At 36.3% G+C, this 20582-nt stretch overlaps 1 protein-coding gene across 3 annotated transcripts in view; it reads right to left on the reverse strand.

Annotated features, from left to right (window-relative positions):
* The window catches only part of loxl3a (lysyl oxidase-like 3a), a 50691-nt gene that overhangs the window by 11222 nt on the left and 18887 nt on the right, over positions 1 to 20582 (reverse strand). The window contains exons 5-11 of one of the 3 annotated variants that reach the window (XM_056471898.1): positions 14456 to 14648; positions 13785 to 13965; positions 11046 to 11200; positions 8522 to 8692; positions 4581 to 4736; positions 1794 to 1953; positions 1106 to 1349 (exon numbers count right to left, since the gene is read on the reverse strand). In XM_056471898.1, the coding sequence (XP_056327873.1) occupies positions 1106 to 1349; positions 1794 to 1953; positions 4581 to 4736; positions 8522 to 8692; positions 11046 to 11200; positions 13785 to 13965; positions 14456 to 14648 (1260 nt within the window). The remainder of the gene's footprint in view (positions 1 to 1105; positions 1350 to 1793; positions 1954 to 4580; positions 4737 to 8521; positions 8693 to 11045; positions 11201 to 13784; positions 13966 to 14455; positions 14649 to 20582) is intronic. The other 2 variants (XM_056471897.1, XM_056471896.1) reach the window with 2 other exon arrangements.

Below are 20582 nucleotides of genomic sequence, written 5' to 3' on the forward strand. Positions count from 1 at the left end.
CAGAACATTATTAAGCCAGTACCTCGTATCTTAAATAAGGAAAGATCCTTAACATGATTAGGACCACTAATAAGCAAGTTAATATTGCTGGTTAAACTGTATCTCCATTAAATGATGAACATTGGAACAAGATTCCTTGTTAATTGTCACATTTAGCTTGCTTACTGTGCGTTCCCACTGAAGGCGGGGAGAGCGTCAAAGGTCGCTGGCCCTGGCAACAACGCTGTCTGCCTTCAGCTCCGGTGGCAAGAGCGTCAAAATTTGCTACATTGATTTAGTATTTAAAGGGGCCGTTGCAGCATATCAGTTACATTCCCGCATTATACATGATTTCTAACATGAAAATGTTGCGCACTTTTTATGAAATTCATTTAACAATGGAAGATCAAGTTGCATGTGGTGTGGCTTTGCTCGAATTAATTATCCAAGTGTCCATATATCTGAAATATTCTGAAGCAGCAATACTGTTTTGTATTGTTGCATGAGATTCCACACCAGCGAAGACGTGGTGCGCTGCTCCTTGCCTCTTCTCACCGCCGGCTCCCATTGAAAATGAATGACTTCCGGCTACTTTGATGCTCTCGCTGCTTTCAGTGGGAACGTTCAGTTAGGGTCAGTAGAGCTTCCCTATAGTTAAACTGAAAACTGTATTTTTGTGAACCAACTTTGTGTATTAGACTCAATAGAATAAGTTACATCCTTCCTCAAAACATCCTACTCAAAACTGACGTACAATACTGTGATGCCAGCTGCAAATGAGAAATCTAGTAAACTTTACAATATTATGTAAATGTAGTTTTCTGCATAGAAAGTTTACTTATTTGTATGTAAAAAAAATGAAATTATCCAATTTTTGATAGTTTTCTGCTTATTTTGAGAATGTAAATTAGGGGTGTGCTGGAGGGCCGGTGTCCTGCTGATTTTAGCTCCAACTTGCCTCAACACACCTGCAAGGATGTTTCTGGAAAGCCTAGTAAGAGCTTGATTAGCTTGCCCAGGTGTGTCTGATTGGGGTTGGTACTAAACTTTGCAGGACACCGGCCCTCCAGGATCGAGTTTGGGCACCCCTGATGTAAACGCACTCAGTGAGATCTCAGGTAATTACCTATGACATTCATGCCACACCCAGGAATGGCGGCCAAGTCGTGGCCGAAAGTCAGCCTTGCCAATGTTGTGTATCTCAGAGGAGAAGCGTAACAGGCGCCGATGGCCATACGGCCAGCTGGCTTGAGCAGCTGATTTGCTGAGGCAGTTTTCCTCTGCTGCACAGTAGAGCAAGTGAAGGGGTCGATCCTCAATGTAGACCGTCTGCTCCACCAATGGAGCGTTCAGCACTAGATCCGAAGCCGCTATGGATTGTGAAAGAAAGAGACCACAATGACATCCAAATAGAACAGTCAGTACCTTTACATGGACACCGATACTCTGATTTCTATACGATTAAGACAGTATTCTGATTAAGAGTCGACCATGTAAACACTGATATTTGATGACCAACTAGCTCTCTGCAACTCTCACATGGTCACCCACTGAAGCTAAGGAAGGCTGCACCCGGTCAGTAACTGGATGGTTGATGTTAGTGAGACCAACAGGGGGTGCTCTTAATTTGATTGTGACTTAAATCAGATTAAGTTAATCAAAAATCACTGTTTACATGTTAGACTCTTAATCAGAGTACTGTCTTAATCATATTAAAATCGGGGTATTGGTGTCCATGTAAATGTAGTCAGTGTTAGCTAATGCAATGCTTGATACCTATACCAACAAATTTTAAAGACTTGCAAATCACTCACTGTCCGAGCAAATGACGCCAGCGGAAAACTGCGCTCCAGCTCTTTTGCAGCTGACGACAGAATGATGCTGACAGTCGGTCAAAGTCATCTCATCTCCCTTACACTTGACTCCACTCATCACCATCTCCGTCACATTACTGCTGTCCCAGTACCACGTTTCCTTAACACAATGGGAACCTTGTTATAGATGAATTAATTTACTGAACATAAAGAAAGAAACACAAGAATGGAACGGTTGATATTTATTATATAATATGTAGGGATGGGGTTTACTCAGATTTAAGGGTGCTTTCACACCTGTTTTGGTCCGAAACAGGGATTAAAATTGTTACAATGTTGCACTTTGTACTTGGTGCGGTTCGCTTTCATATGGCAAAGTTCCTAATCGGACCAAAAGAGCTAAAACAAGTCAGGTGCGAGTAAACTCTCCTCACATTGGTCAGCGTTTTACGGTTTATTTTGCAGAGTCCCGCTCAGCTGTCATGTGTCCTTATTTTAATTTATAGCAATGAGCAACAAGACATAAGCAGAAAGCTGCGCTTTAATTTGGAATGATGACACCCAGTATAAACCAAGTACACCAAGTATAAATCAGAGGTAAGACTTTCTCATACAGAGCCCTTGGCTAGAATTATGCATTATAGCCTTTACATTATAGAGAGAAATAACAGATAAACCAAGACTGCAGTTCGGTCAGTTTTTTCCTAACAGATAAACAGCTCTCGTTAATAGTTCAGCATGCTTTCACTTTCGTATTTGACATAAAACGCACATTTACCAGTAGAAATGACATCCCGACCTACTCATAATTCTCTCTTCATATAGCCATATATATGCCTATTACATGTCCATAATACACTGTGATATAGCCGGGCTTGGATCGTTTTGCTTTCTCACTACAGTCGATCCGCTACAGAGTTTGTTTCAATCGAGCCGAGTCCACCTCATTCAGGCGATCTAGGACTGATTGATTTGGCGTGGATCCGAGCACGATTACTGGATTCAAATATGCCAAACGAACCTGAATGGACCCGAATGTGAAAGCACCCGAAATGTGCCATGTACTAAAGCAACAAAAACTCTGGAATCTAAAGAAAAAAGCCCAGGACAGACCTTTTGTCGTTTTTTCTGAACTTTCCTTCCCCTCTGGCATTGATAAATACTTAGGTGTGACTGGTAACAAGGTTTTACTTTTACTTTGACTGGTTAACTTTAACAAAATAACCATTCATTCCTCTCATAGGGTATTTAAAGAGAAGGACGAAATGTTTAGGGGACGCAACACTGTACCCAGACCGGCCAAGAGTGCAGAGCTCTCAAGTTCAAAACTGTATAATTTGCACTTCCATCTATACTCTTGATTTTATCTTTGAGTAATTGATGTTGTGCATTTACTTCTGAATTGGCTTTTATTGTTCGATTCTGTAATTGGCATAATACGTTTTCATCTGGAAAATAAAGCGTTAAGTTTAGATTCATTCTGAATTCTAAAATCTTTTATATCCCATAGATTATGTGGAGGCTGGTACTACCTTGATCTATGTACATGATATCCAAATGAATTGCATGAGAATGTTTGGAGCAGTCAGCACTTCAGCTCGGAGACTATTCGATTTCTGGTTATGGCTGATTTAGCAAGTGTCAGTGTAAATGACTAAATTAACTACACTTTTAGTACGAGCGAGCAGGAGGCAACTGGACTAATTGGGTATAAGTTAACCCTGCATCCTCTGACTAACTTCAGAATGTCAAGATCCTGTCCGTGAGAAACACGTAAACCCTGGGGCGAGAAAACTCGTGCAGCATTGGGTTCCTAATGAATGTACAACTGAAGAGTATGGGATCAGATATAAATCAAAACTCTAAATTGATTCATGAAAGAAAAATGTGACCCATTCCTAATTAGAAATACAGGATAAATTTGACGGTCACTTATAATTGGAGTCAGATTGAAATCAGAGTGCAAAACAAATATGAATAAATTCTAATAAATAACACAATTCTTTTCAGAAGCGCTAAAAAGGCTTACACTCATTTAACCTTCGACCATTCATTGGATTCCATCATTGGGCTGATAGAATGTAATCTTAAAATAAAATACCAGAAGTAATGGTAAACACTTGATTTAGTCACGAACTCAGTCACTCCATTGGTTGAGAGTTGGTGTTGCTGTTCACCATAAAGCAATGTTTACATTTCAAGTCTACAAATAAATCCATGTAGACTCTGATGTAGACTAAAAAGAACAGTACATTTTTAAATGGTTTTTGAAAACTATATCTTAAGTTCACCAAGATTAAATTTTTTTTAATCTAAATACAGTACAAAAAGTTAATATTGGGAAATATTATAATAATAAAAAACCTTTTTAAATATATACTCACTCATTCACTATCCTTCAGCTTAGTCCCTGATTTATCAGGGATCACCACAATGAAATGAACCACCAATTACTCTGGCAAATGTTTTATATTTGATTCCCTTCCAGCGACAACACAGCACTGGGAAACACCCATATACTCTAATTCACATACACATTCATTCACTATGACCCATTTTAATTTACCCATTTCACCAGTACCACAGGTCGGACTGTGGGTTAACTGGATATATTGCGAAAAGTTTTGCTACAATTGAAAGTGAAGTGTGGCTAAGTATGTTGCCTCGAACCTGTGACCATTGGATCCACACACACACGAATAACTTACAATAGGATAACATAGGATTTAAAAAGCAATCAAGCAGCAAAGCTTGATTAACCAATCCTATAGTGCCTTTCTTACTCACAGTGATAGCATGCAGGCAGTATTTGAGGCCTAACTGTCTGCACGCAACCATGGCTTCTCTTGTGGTCCAATTGTCGCTGCATATAGTTCCCCATCTGGAACTGATTTGAACCTCCAAGCGACCCTCGTGATCAGTCCTTCCACCTATCATACGGATCTGCAGACAGATCCCCACTGCAAGGGCTTAGCATGCAAACTTAGCTAAATACAGTGCTAACTGGGTACATAATGCTTTGATTACATGTGATTTTAGTAGCTTGTGAGTTCAAGCGGTAAAAGTGTGCGATTATACCAGTATTGCAGGGCTTAAAGCTGTTAGCAAACTGTCCCGTTCACTAATTAGATGTTATTGTGAAAGCCTAACGCAAATAAATCATGTTAAGGGGTGAGTGTTTTTTGAATGTAGAACTATTAAATGGCCAAAACTACTTATGAAAAGCTAAAACCACCAATGAGTTGAGGCACTGTTTTAATAAGTGTGTTTTAAGTCAATTTGTTCAAAATGCTAATTAATATAAGAAATTAGTTCTTTTATGAACGAGTAGCATTTCATTTTGTTCCAGTATAGAAAGAACTAGGAAATACTCCAAAACAGTGTTTAAATCGAGCCGGATCCTGTTCCGGAAAATATCCAATATTTGTGTTTTGCGTTCCGGTATTTATTTTAATGGGTCTGGCATTAATTTGTGTGCAGTGAAATACCTACGTGCATGCGTGTGTGCGTGCGTGCGTGCGTGCGTGTGTGTGTGTGTGTGTGTGTGAGAGAGAGAGAGAATGTGAATGCAAGCGAAGGTTGTGTGGATTGTGTGTTTTCAAGTAAAACTATTTGCCCTTAACAATTTTTTTAGCAAATCAGCTTTCTTATGTTTACAGTCCCTCTCATTGGTTGGTGATTGTTGTTTTGCGTACAGTAAGCAGCGGGAAATAAATAATGGCATAGTGGCCAACCTAAATAATATTTGTATTTTCAAAATGGCAAAGAGGCAGTCACGCATATTTCATTTTTTTTTAAACCACGAGTAAATCTGATAATGAGCCTGATCAAAAGAGATGTTGAGAAGATCAAACTGCGCGAATGGATCAGGAGAACAGAAGCAAAGCCATTTTAAGTCAGCCAGAAAACATGAGGGAAGAGGTAACTGTGGGCTCTTCATGAAAATTAGACTGAGTGAGTCATTTAATAATTTGTTCTTCACTTGGCACGTAATAGGGAAGTGAACTGAATAATGATTGTTCATACGATTTATGTTTGTAGCTACATGTTGTTTTTACTCATGATTGGGCTATAACGTTACATGGCACAAAATAAATAAAGACCGTTCTAAAATGTGATGCTTTTTTTTGCTTTTATTTTACGTCATGTTCCGGGAAAACTGAAATCGTGTGGCGGACGTCGGTCACGGTAGCTTTTATTTCCTGGTTTTGTTCCTGGAATTATTCATTTGCAAATTAAGCACTGCTTCAAAACTAGTCAGATCACATAAGCTGCATCCGAAATCGCCTACTTTTCAGTAGGTACTTAGGAATTTACTACTCAACCGTTAGAAAAGTACGTTCTATACAGCATATATGGAACTCGGTCTTACTACATCCGCCATTTTGTCATGATCATGTGACCTACCTGCGTCAGCTGCGTCACTTCACTCCAATTCATGAATTCTCTCACGATGCATCATGGGATAGCGTAGAATGAATTGGATGCGCACTTTAGAATCTCGCCGGAATTCTTGACGTATTCTATGAATTTGGACATACTACTTGGCTCGCATACTGATTTTAGCATACTATATAGTATGAAAGTATGCGATTTTTGTTAACAATCTACTTTTCAAGCACAATTTGCAATGTTAACGTGATAAATAAACTGGATGAATGAGAAAATTCCTTAAAAGTAATTGAATTTCATTGTACAATATCTCCACTGAGCAAAATGATTTATGACACTGAGCCTTTCAGTAAAAATAATTTACCAATTGGGTAATAAAAACACTTGAGCGAAAAAAAAAAATGTTTTCCTGAGTATTTTTTGCAGTATCTTTGAGTGTCTGTTCAATCTGATGAGTCAAAAAAAATTATCATGCAAAAAATGACAAGGAAACACTAACTATGCACCACTTAAGAGTATCCTTTTAGGAGAAAACATTACGTTCACATGCTAAAATAATTCAGCAATGTTATAATGTGAATTCAAAGCCTGCACAGACATTGCACCCACAGGAAGCTCAGCAGAACACTCATTAATCGTAAAGATTTTTCCAGATATTCCAGACATAATCAACACAGAAAATGTGGAAAATGTGCATATTCTGTCTGGGTCTCGTTAATGCTCTGCAAGTTAAAAACTATTCCAAAACATGCCGTCACCACTTATTGGAACTGTGTGAAAAAGCTAATTTTCTGATTGTGCAGCAAACATTGCATTATATATATATATATATATATATATATATATATATATATATATATATATATATATATATATATAAATTTTTCTCATTTTGCACCACATTTCAGTGACTGCATTTATTTTCATTATTTTTTATATAGTAATTAATATATAAAGTGGATCAAAATTGACATAAATACAAATGGATGCTGTTCAATGGTTTTTGGACAATCTTGATGAAAGGTTTTGATGCACTTCAAATGTTAGCACTGATTTTAGTTTTTTTTATAATGAGCTGATTTTTGATGGCTACAGTAGGGGGAAATAAGTATTAAACACCTAAAAAAACAAGTTAACGGTGCTGTTGACTTGAAATTTTCATCGGATGATGATAACAACCAAAGAAATCCATATATGCAAAGAAAACTATTAGTTTACAAATTAAGTTATGCATAATAAAATGAAATGACACGGAAAAAGTATTGAACACATGAAGAAAAAGAGGTGTAGAAAGGCAGTGAAAGCCCAGACAGCAGCTGAAATCTCTCAGTAGTTCTTCAGCAACCCCCTCTGCCCTTTCTCATTGCCCTTTCTCATAGCCGTTTCACTTTACTTCAGGACGATGAATCAATCAACAAAAATCAATTGATTGATTGATTAATCAATGCTCTCTGTAGGTCTATTGGAGACATTCACAAATATTCCTAGCAAATCTAATAAATGTTGGAGACATACTCATTACATAAACACTAAATCACACTTCAGCAGCAATTATTTGAGAGCGCACAAGAAAATCTGCACTTGAGCAGCGTATATTTGAGGGTGTACAAGAAGTTTTGTCCACGAACAGAGAAAATCGGCACATAAGCAAAGAGATTCACATGCTCGTATTACATAAATGCAATCTCGACTAGTATTGCTGTGCTCACGCCATTTGCCATTGAAATAAAGCCATTGGTAGAACTGTGTTGAAGGCCGGCCATCACAGAATAGATGGAATAACGGAATAGAAAATACAATTTAAAATTCAGATTTGATAGACGAGACCCACAGAACCATCAAGATTTTTACACTCTGTTGACGTGAAACACCTGAGCAATGCATGTGACTTCATTCTCCATATGAGAAGCATCTTTAATCTGCCATCTCCAAATTTATACAAAGTATTAAATACATATCAGTAGTTCAGTACTTTCTCCTTGTGTTGATCCATTGTTATTACACATACACACTTATTTTTCAGATTTTATTTGTTTTGTTTTATTTTTGTGTTTGTATTGTTTGGGTTTTTACCAAAACCTGGTTCAATCCCACGTCAACATCTCCTTTAGAAATATTACTCCCAGGTAAAAAAAAAATTAAATATGATGTGTTATTTTCCCCACCGTATTAGCAGTTTTTATTGGTGTTAATTCGCTTAACAAATTTCAATCTACTAATTGCTCTGCATTTTTTTAAATATAATATTTTATATGGTGCTATTTCTGTGCAACCCCTTGAGCGTTCGTTCTATAAACCCCTCATCTGCCCCATGTGTGCATGTCCTGTAATCTTACTCTCAGACCACTGCTGGCATGTCCCAACCCCAGCTGTCTGCACACTACCATGGCCTCCCGTGACGTCCATCCGTCCCCACAGATCAAACCCCAGTCCCTCACCCCACCGCCTGCAGGAAGCAGCAGCTCCACCCTCCCTTCCAACCGCGTCCGACCCCCTGTCAGCCGCATCTGCCATGGGTTAAACAGCAAAGCAGAAGAAAGAATTAAGAACATTGACTTTGATCATTTAATAGGATTAGCATTGCTGCTCTAGGGTTGACTTTACAATGCATTGCATCACCTATTTCAATAAAAGCATGCTCATTTTCAATGGTTTTACACATTTTGGATGTGCAATGATTTGGTTTAGCCTTAGTTAGTTTTTGTAGAAGGTCACATGTTTGCATTTGAATTAGTAAATGAAGACACTTTGATAAAGGAGGCAGAGGTTTGTTATGCACTTTTTTGACGTTCTCATTCATTAAGCATAAAACGGTTAGAATTCAGCAGACTTGACAAGCTTTTCAATAGAGCTGCACAATATATCATTTCAGCACCGATATTGCAATGTGCGAATCCTCAATAGTTACATCGATGTGCAATGTTGAGTTTATATGTTGGAATTGTAGTTGACCAAGATTTGTGTTGTCACTGCAGAGTTTAAAGGTGCAGTATGTAAGTGTGACACCCAGAGAAATTCATCTTTAGAACTGTGACTCAGTGCAAACCAACACATATCAATGATTCAGCATCTACATTTAATAATGTTCAAGAGGTTTAATATGTATTAATTAGATTTTAAACTTTACCATTTTGTTGGGGTGCAGTAAGTGCACAATTCTGTGCTTCTGAATGGTCGTGTTTCGTCTGGTGCAAACAGCCAAACTGATTATCACTGCAAATCTAGTCACGTAGCGTATTGTTAGAACACAGGGTTACAATGTAACCTGCTCATCTAATGTTGACGTTTGTAATGTTTACGTTATTTGCTAATAAATAACCACTTCATGCGGAACTCTGAATCTGCGTATCATTTTGGAGTCTGCTAATGTCCACCGGAGGTCGAATTTTCGGTTGCGGATGCATATTTTGAGAGCCTTCCTGACTGAAAGAATGAAATATATTCGGCTAAACTGGCATTGGCCGGGACCAAAACAAAGACAGACGTTCGCACATAACGCACATTTTACGTTGGCACGTAACGCACATTTTCAAAGCAGAATATCTGACTTCAGCATTGTTTTTCAGATAAACAAGAATGTTTACTCAGCACGTTTCTTAAACATCTGCAAACAAATTAAGGTATTGCTATGCTTTTGAAGAGTCAAAAACTTGCATACAGCACCTTTAACTGTAAGGTAGTGAAAGTTTGTCATTTGCTCGTGTTTTTAGGGCCTGTGACTGTGTATGAATTGAGGCACAAGAGAATTTAAAGTATTCAGGCACAAACAATTCTACTATTTGTGATTTTGATTAAGTTGTATTGTATTGAATAATTTAAACAATGAATACTGCAGTGTTATTTTACATTGAAGTTTTCAATTTCATTACAGCATTTCACTTCTATCTTGAATATATTCTATTTCATGAATGATTGAACAGAATAGTCACAAATCAGTCTAAAAAAAATGTATGAATACTTTCTAAATAGAGCTGTTCAAGCTATTTTGTGAAATTGTGTTTTTATTGCAATATACAGTTAAAGCCATACTTATTTGCCCTCCTGTGAATTTATTTCTTTTTCAAATATTTCATAAATGATGTTTAACAGAGCAAGGGAATTTTCACAGTATGTCTGATAATATTTTTTCTTCTGGAGAAAGTCTTATTTGTTTTATTTCAACTAGAATGACAACAGTTTTTATTTAAAAAAAAAAAAAAAACATTTTAAGGTCAAAATTATTAGCCCCTCTTAAGCAATACAGTTGAAGTCAGAATTATTAGCCCCCCTGAATTATTAGCCGCCCTGTTTATTTTTTTCCCCAATGTCTGTTTAACTGAGAGATTTTTTCAACACATTTCTAAACATAATAGTTTTAATATCATATTTAATATAAAAAAGCAGTTTTAAAATTTTTTAAAACCATTTTAGGGTCAATATTATTAGCCTACTTAAGTAATATTTTCTTCGACTGTCTACAGAACAAACCATCATTATACAATGACTTGCCTAATTACCCTAACTTGCCTAATTATAGTAGTTAAGCCTTTAAATGTCACTTTAAGCTGAATACTAGTATCCTGAAAAATATCTAGTAAAATATTATGTACTGTCATCATGGCAAAGATAAAATAAATCAGTTATTAGAAATGAGTTATTGAAACATTTATGTTTAGAAATGTGTTGAAAAAATTCTTTGTTCCGTTAAGCAGAAATTGGGAAAAAAATATACAGGAGCCTAATAATTCAGGGGAGTTAATAATTCTGACTTCAACTATATCGTAGAAAAACTAAATATTGTAATGTCATATTTTTCCAATATCGTGCAGCTAAACAAATCTTAGCTCACTTGCTTGAAATTAAATCATGTGTGTCTCTGACCAGTTTCTCGAAACCCATGTAGGGAATGTTGCAGATGACGGAGGCGTCCTCCATGTGTTTGCAGTCTTCAGCAGTGATACTCTTATGAGGACAGTCCCACAGACTCTTCTCATCCCCACCACACTGAACCTCATTCATGTAGATGGGACCCATACCTGTGGATAGGACACCATAACAGGCTTGAAACTGGTCATTGATCCACTCATGCACGTGGATAAATGGCTGCCAGTGGCTGGTGACTATTCTACCAACATGTATGTACAGTTTGTGTAACAGAATATACATTGAAAACATTTTGTGAAAACGAGTCTAATTGTTATTACTATTAGAATTTAATAAAACTAAACATTTTGCTAAACATCATTTTTATTTTCATATATAGCAGTCAAATCTAAAATTTACAGCACTTTCAGTTCATGTGAAGCAACTTTTATTTACATTTACATTTAGTCATTTAGCAGACGCTTTTATCCAAAGCGACTTCCAAATGAGGACAAGGAAGCAATTTACACAACTATAAGAGCAGCAGTGAACAAGTGCTATAGGCAAGTTTCAGGTGTGTAAAGTCTAAGAAGCTAAGCATTAGTAATGTAAGGTTTTTTTTTTTTTTGAGAGAGAGAGAGAGAGAGAGAGAGTACAGTTAGTGGTATAGTCAGAGAGGCAGTTACAGATTAGGAAGGAAAGTGGAGACTAAATAGTTGAGTTTTTAGTCGTTTCTTGAAGACAGCAAGTGACTCTGCCGTTCTGATGCGGTTAGGGAGTTCATTCCACCAACTGGGCAGATTGAATGCAAGAATTCAGGAAAGTGATTTCTTCCCTCTTAGGGATGGAACAACGAGGCGACGTTCATTCACAGAACGCAAGTTTCTGGAGGGCACATATATCTGCAGAAGTGAGAGCAGATAAGAAGGAGCAAAGCCAGAGGTCGCTTTGTAAGCAAACATCAGAGCTTTGAATTTGATGCGAGCAGCAACTGGCAGCCAGTGCAAACGGGTGAGTAGCGGGGTGACGTACTCTTTTTGGTTCATCAAAGACCACTCGTGCTGCTGCGTTCTGAAGCAGCTAAAGAGGTTTGATAGAGTTAGCTGGAAGCCCGGCTAGTAGAGAGTTGCAATAGTCCAGTTTGGAGAGAACAAGAGCTGTTCTGAGAGATTTTTGAACAAAGCTGCTCTGAGAAACTGAAAACTTTGTTCAAATCACGAGCTTTACATATGCTTTATATCAGATATTGTTTGAATTCATTTAAAAATGTTACAGGCCAATTGGTGAGAATGAGAAAAACTATTTAAACTGACCATAATAATTAGTTTTATATATATGCTATAGATAATTAGTTTTATAATATATGTTTCTGAATAGTTTTAAATAGACGTCAAAGAAAAGTACAAAACTATCTAAAAAGCTCTGAATAATCAGTCAAAACCTACTTATCAACCAATGACATAAATAATGATTCATTGATTAATCATTCTGTTATTTAAAAAAAAAATCAATTAACCAAACACCTTTGTATGGCCCTAGTGGAATGTAAGTTATATTTACAGGGTATCCGCAGGATCTTAAAAAGTCTTACATTTCAAAAACAAAGGCCTTATGATTCGTCTTAAATTGACTGAAATTTTGTGCTTTAGGTCTTAAATCATTTTAAAAAGGTCTTAATTTTCCTATGTCCATTTAAAGTTACCCAATCAGGCTAACACCCATCCAATCACTAACATTCCATCTCAAAAAATCTTTTAACAAAAGTTTAAAGTTTATTTAACTCTTTTTGCCAATATGGTATAATTATCTTCCTTACAAAAACATTTGTTTTTAATGTTTTTTCATGATTTAACAGGGCCATTGAAAAAATCCTTAACATTTAGCCCTGTGTAAGTCTGAAATTTCATTCATAATGGTCTTTAAAAGTCCTTAATTCGACTTGATGAAACCTGTGGAAACACTATAATTTACTCATCAGCTCAGATTTCAATTTTTGTTTCACTCTTGATGAGTGTTATGTTTTTTATTTGTGACCTGGACCACAAAACCAGTCCTATATTGCCATGATCATATTTTTGCCAATGGCCAAAAATACATTTTATAGGCTAAAATGATTGATTTTCATTCATGACATAAATCTATATAATAATTTGATGTAAAGGTCATGTTCCATGATGATATTTTGTAAATATCCTACTAAAGTATACTGCAACTTAATTTTGATTAGTAATGTGCATTCCCAAAAACTTAAATTGGACAAGTTTAAGGCCAGCTTCTGAGTATTTAGATTTTTTTAAGCCTCAGATTACAGATTTTTTAATATAGTTGTATCTCGACCAAATATTATCCTATCCTAATAACCATACATCAATGGAAAACCTATTTATTCAGCTTTTAGATGATGTATAAATCTCAATTTCAAATAATAAAAAATAAATTATGCCTGTTTTTTTTGGTCCAGTGTCCCAAATGTCTGTATAAGTGTACTTGTTTTTATGTTTTTATATCCCAAGGGGCTTAAACTTGAAAGCACAGAGCCTAATGGGGACACAAAAATTGAGGTAAGCACGCTTCTAAATCACACAGAATGAAGTATTTTAATAATGTAAAAGTGCAGATTGTTTCCTGTGCAGGTTGAGTTTAGGTGTGGGGGAGAGATGTTTACATAACAGAAACATCATTACATCTATGAGAGTCCCTGCATGGATATTAGAACAAGTGTGTATGTGTAAGTTAAGTAGGTAGATGGATGCTAACCTTGGCCCATTCGTGCTCTAGTCAGAGCCTCTTTAGCAGTACCGAAGCCCAGCTCTCTACACACCACATTGGCAGACTGCAAGTTCCATTGGTCGTCACACACTGTACCCCACTCGCTGCCCTTCAGGACCTCCACACGACCCTCGCCTGCCCTTGCACCACCCTTCAGACGCACCTGAGACTGCATAATGAGAGAGCACCATCAGTACAAGCAACAATACGGGTGTTTTTTGAAATACTGCTGATATTTCCTATACACTGCAAAAACTCCTTATCTAGCCAAGGGTTGCAATCTGATTTCTATACAAAAAAATCATACTGATCTTGTTTTAGGTATAAAACACTACACAAGATCAGACCGTGTAAGATTATAATGATTGTTTAAGATTTTTTATTTATTTTTTGCTTAAAGTTAGGCATTTTACCTGCAGCTTAGTTACAACCAGAGACATAATTTAAGACCAGTCTTGCATTTTCAGATTTCAGTTTTAGATTACAAGGGCAGATGAATTATTCACCACAGAACTAGCAATGTGCGCTAACAAAATCAGTAGTTAGTTTTGTTTTCATGTGTACTTTCGCATTTAGAAGGCTTTGTTGCAGTATAATCAGAAATCCTGAATGTCAATATAAAATTAATACTTTTTAAAAGAATGGCATTATGTGCTCACCACTGAATTGAGCTTGACTTTGCGCGCTCTACCCTGTGTGAACAGCGGCCCGGGCACACAGCTGACCACAACAGCTCCTCCACCGGGACAGGGGGCGCTAGAGTTGGCCCTGCTGAACTCCATCGTGCATGCAGAAAGATGAGCCTCGTTCCCTGTGCAGGCCACCGAGTGGATATGGTAAGCGCTCTTAAGACTAAACAGAAACACAAAAATGAATATGTAAAGATTAATTAACTACATCTATATGAGCAATAATATAATAGTAGCAATTTATTATATACACATACAGTTGAAGTCAACATGATTCGCCCTCCTGTGAATTTTTCTTTCTTTTTTAAAAATTTCCCAAATGATGTTTAACAGAGCAAGGGAATTTTCACAGCATGTCAGATAATATTTTTTCTTCTGGAGAAAGTCTCATTTGTTTTATTTCAACCAGAATGAAATTTGCTTAAAGGGGCTAATAATTTTGACCTTAAAATGTTTTTTAAAAAACTACTTTTATTCTCGCCGAAATAAAACAAATAAGACTTTCTCTAGAAGAAAAAATATGATGAGACATAGTGTGAAAATTTCCTTGCTCTGTTAAACATCATTTGATTATAAAAAAATAATAATAATTAAAAGGGGGGGCTAATAATTCTGGCTGGTTATTATTTTTGATTGTCAACAGAACAAACCATCATAATGCAATGATTTGCCTATTTACCCTAACTTGCCTAATTAACTACAGTTAAGCCTTTAGATGTCACTTTAAGCTGAATACTAGTATCTTGAAAAATATCTAGTAAAATATGATGTTCTGTCATCATGACAAAGATAAATAAATCAGTTATTAAAACTATTATTATTTAGAAATTTTGAAGAAAAAAAAATTCCATTTATGTATATATAAACGGAATATATAGTTGAATATATATATACAGGGGTGCTAATAATTTTGACTTCAAAATAATTCACCAAGAAGACAAGGAGCCTGAATGGAAAGCATGGCAGATTTCTCACATTCTATCAGCTTGCTGAGAAATACTGGACTCAGGTTCCCTGTGAACAAATAGTGTATGCTGAAATAGCTTATCCAATTACTCTAAATGTGAGGGTCTTATGTAGTAAGGCTGCATTTATTTGATCAAAAAGACTAATATATGTGTCGTTCATTCATTTTCTTTTTGGCTTAGTCCCTTTATTAATCTGGGGTTGCCACCGCGGAATGAATCGCCAACTTATCCAGCACATGTTTTACGCAGCGGATGCCCTTCCAGCTGCAACCCATCACTGGAAAACCCACACATTCTCATTTACACACATACACCCTACGGACAATTTGGCTTACCCAATTCACCTGTACCGCATGTCTTTGGACTGTAGGGGAAACCGAAGCACCCAGAGGAAACCCACGCGAACGCGGGGAAAACATGCAGACTTCACACAGAGATGCCAACTGACCCAGCCGAGGCTCGAACCAGTGACCTTCTTGCTGTGAGGCGAGAGCACTACCCACTGCGCTACCGTGTCACCCACTAATAAATGTAATATTGTGAAATAGGTAACTATTTAAAATGATATATTGTTTTATTATAAAGGGATGGTTCACCCAGAATTGTGGATGAAAATTCTGTCAGTGTTGCCAACTATTTTCAAGGAAAACTAGCTAAAGCCTGCCTGAAAAGTAGCTAAATGTTGCGAGATGACGTCACACACTAATTTGCATATCAGTGAGGTCACCGCATAGTATCTGACAAGCGTAAGCCCATCATGTCTCTATTCTTTGAGGCGCCTTGTTTTATATTTTATTAAAACATTACATCCTGATACACAATAAATAGGTTCATATTAACATATTACTTTGCGTGATGACGTCATTGTGTAATCGCAACTCAAAACTACATCTGTATGTAGTATACAAAAGAATTATTGTTTTGTCAAATTGACTGGCAATCTCAGCAAAAATCTTCATTTAAAATATGTCCATTTAGATTTGTATGAAAAATAGAGTTGACTATTTGTAAAATACAAACGCTTTTTGATAAGAATTTTTCATTTTAAAATATAACACTGATAATGAACAGTTACATTCTTTTAAACAATCACAGCTTGTGTACTTACTCTTTTTAACCTGTGAAATTAACACATTTGTGAAAGTGACAACAATTATAGCACTATTGGAATTTATTGCTACCTTAATTACCAACAATTACACATGTTAACAAATATCAGTAAATTAACAGTTATGAAAAACAATCTGAGCTAGCAATTTAACTTGAATGTGATATGTTTGTGTTGAGTAAAGCCTACAGCCGCTGCTCTTTTGAGTCACTTTTAAAAATTGCTAAAAGTTGCCAAATGATTGTTAAAAATTGCTAAATTTGTTGCTAGGTGCTTTTTGAAAAAAAAAAGTTGCTAGGGTAGTATGAAAAGTTGCTAAATCTAGCAACAAAATAGCTAAGTTGGCAACATTGCATCATTCTTGTCAACATTATGGACGTCACATGCTTTATGGTCTTTACAAGGGCTTAATTGTATTGCATATTACACTGTCATTGGCATTTCTGTGTAAAGTTTGCATGTTCTCTCCGTGTTGGTGTGGGTTTCCTCTGGGTGCTCCGGTTTCCCCCCACAGTCCAAAGACATGCGCTATAGGTGAATTGGGTAAGCTAAATTGGCTGTTGTGAATGTGTGTGTGAGTGTTTCACAGTGTTGAGTTGCAACTGGAAAGGCATCCACCGCGTAAAACATGCTGGATAAGTTGGCGATTCATTCCGTTGTGGCGACTCCTGATAAATAAAGGGACTAAGCTGAAAGAATATGAATGAATGAATGAATTAATTAATTAATTAATAATACACTGTACAAAATGCAGGGTTTCACATAATTCATTCATGCTGTCCCTACTCAAATCAACTAAGTTCATTGGTTTTGACAAATTTAAGTGGATTGAACATGAAACAATTGAGTTGTCCCAAGCAAACCTCAATAATTGTGTTGTTTCAGCTTATTTTAAATAAGTAGTTTAAACAAAGCAGCAATTTTTACATCTTTTAATCTCTCAAAACTATTGCACATATTAGCTCAAACTGCAGTATTTGCTTTATGACAGGCTATTTTTACTTTTACACTGGTACACCTGATTTACGCTACGTTCCAGCCTCTCTCGCAGGCAATGACATGACCACGAGAAACAATATTACGTTAGTAGTGAGCGCCAGTCACTGAGGTTTTAACACACTCCTGAGAAAGAAGATACTTTCCTTTCGTGTGTGTGTGTGCATTACATATTCCTTCCAGAGTAAAGTTGTATGCAAAGTTTAACTAGGCATGTTTAACAATATTTTATCTTTAATATAAATGAGTGTCTGAATTTTTCATAATTTAACTTTTGCACTATTGAATTTGAATGACCTTGATCTTTGGTCTTTACTGGAAAAAGCTCTGGAAACTCCCCAGAACTATGATTACTAAAAACTAAAACTAAATACATCAAAATGAAATAGAAATCAATTCATTCATTTCTCTTTGGCTTAGTCCCTTATTTATCAGGGGTCGCCACAGTGGAATGAATTGCCGACTATTCCAGCATATGCTTTACGCAGTGGATGCCCTTCCAGCCACAACCCAGTACTAGGAAAAACCAATACACTCTCACATTCACACCCACACTCATACACCATGGCCAATTTAGTTTATTCAATTCACTTATAGCGCATGTATAAATTTTATTGTTTTTACTTACCCTGCTGGCAGATTATTTTGATTATTTTTTTTTATTTTTGATTATTTTGCTTGTTTTAAGGAAAAATTACATAACTTTGACATTGTTTCTGAAAACAAAACAATATTTTTACTTGATTTAAGAGTTTAGATATTTGGAAAAGCATTTTGATTATTCAGGTTTGGTACCTGAGTACTGTTAGACCCCCCAGAAAAATGTTTAAAAGCTCTATTCAATCCATCTGGTGAAATTGTATTCATATCGCATAAAAAAATTATATTTCAATATCAAGTTTTTCCGATATTGTGCAGCCCTAGAATGTATTTTTTTTGGCCTCGAATAGCTGGGCGCACCGGTGCACATGCGACCAAATTGGTCACGCTCTAGAGCCCTGCCTAACAGGTCCAAATAAGGTACATATTAATACCCAAAAAGTACAAATGTGTACCTCATAGTACCTTAAGGGTGCAAAAGTGAACCTTAAAGGTTCAAGTGTACCCTCAAGGTACTAATGTCCACCTGTACAGAACAAAAAGGTACCGTCCTAGTGATGGATATTGTACCTTTATTAAGTGAGCACTTATAAGATTATTTTGGTCTTGCAAATGGCCCAATAAAGCATTAAAATGCTTAAAAATATCAGATTTTTAGATAACAAAAGTTGCAACTTACATGCGCGAACAAATCATTAAAATATGGGATAGAAACAATACATTTTAATCCAGCTTTCATGCATTTTTAGCATACAAAAACTTTCCAGGGGCACTGTTCATTTTAAAGACGGAATAATAAAACATTTTTATTCAATTCCTGGAAAGTACAGGCATTAATACAGTGTCTCGGATTCCTTTTAAATGAGCAGAGTGAGCTATTTCTAGCCAGGCACTTGCGGCACGAGCCTGATATGAATGTCATAATTACAAAGACGAAGAGAAGTTCAGTATTTCGCATATTTCCTCTCGGTAAATTATGTCAGAGCCCATGATCATTTAAAAGCTGTGGAAAAGATAAATGGCAGCTTTTTCATTCACCGAAGATTTCTCGTGTTTATTCAGCTGGAAGACTTTAATATTAAGCGTCTATACGTGTAAATAAAATAGCCTTCTGTCAAGAATGTCAGAATGATGAGCAGTGTGTGTTTGAAATTTAACTTCACCATGCTGAGGACTCATGTCTGAGGAGGAATGAGTCTCTCAATGGGTTTAATTCACACACACTGAGTGCGTTTGTTGAAATGACAGCTATTCTCTCAGACAAATGCACACGTGAATTCTCAATTGCTAGCTTGTTTTTCGGTGCCGTCACAGACTGCTTACATTTCACCATCTGCTGTGAATCGGAGTAAGTGTCTGGGTTTAGATGTGGATGATTGTTCCAGCACAGATGGAGGAGAGAAGCTATACAAGCACAGCAAACATAGTGAGGCAATTGGATGAAATCACACTGAAGCTTCAATACAAGACATTACAAGAAACCCGCCACTAAGCTGGAGTGTTTTGGGTGGTTTCCAGATCACTGTGTTTTGTAAAAACGTATTTACTCCAGTTTAAGGGTATTTTCATAAGCTTAAACTGTATTTTAGACTATAAATACATCTTTGTAAGGTGAAATTACATACAAACTTCATAATATATGAAAAATTAAAGCTAAATGAAACACCTAGTCTGAAACCCTAATCAAAATGAAGTAATAACATAAATAATGTTTTCAGCGCTCATCGTGTGGTGAAAAATCTTGCATGTGGCTGTTTAGTGAAATGCCTGCAGATTCACTGTAAAACACCTTTGCTGCCTTAATAGTTTTAGTTACTTTAATTGATGTAAATTGATTCAACTAAAAAAATTAAGTTAAACTTTGTATAACTTCAAAAATTTAGTTGAAACTTGATTAACTTATTCAAATCAGTTAAAGCAACATGAAAATATTAGTTGTCTTGACTTTTTGTCAATACATTTTTCATAGAGTGTAACTTTCACATCAAAATACATTAGTTTCTTGTAAAAGCGCTATACAAATAAAGGTGAATTGAATTGAACAAGTCTCTTTTTAAAATTTCTTGATGTTAAGGATACAAATGTCAGCGATTTTGAGGCCCACCTCACCGTGACGTAGCAGTGCACTTTTTCCCTGCTGACTGATACTGAATAACTGGTTAACATGTTTCAGTTTGAACATGTATTATCTTGTCATTTTATACCATATTATCAATTTGCTTCGCGTTTGGAGTAGCAGTCCTTCTCTGTTGACATCAGTTTGACGCTTTAGCCACAATATTCTTAGCCACGCCTCTTTACTGTTAGTTTGCTATGAGGGAATGATGCGCAAAAAGAAAGCCCCACCCCCTACTCAATGTCTAGTTTCAGTTGGAAGTGCATCAACATACTGAAATAAAAGTCTTTAAGCTTCTGGTTTGATGCT

This window comes from Danio aesculapii, chromosome 14 (assembly GCF_903798145.1).
Source record: "Danio aesculapii chromosome 14, fDanAes4.1, whole genome shotgun sequence".
Taxonomy (NCBI): domain Eukaryota; kingdom Metazoa; phylum Chordata; class Actinopteri; order Cypriniformes; family Danionidae; genus Danio; species Danio aesculapii.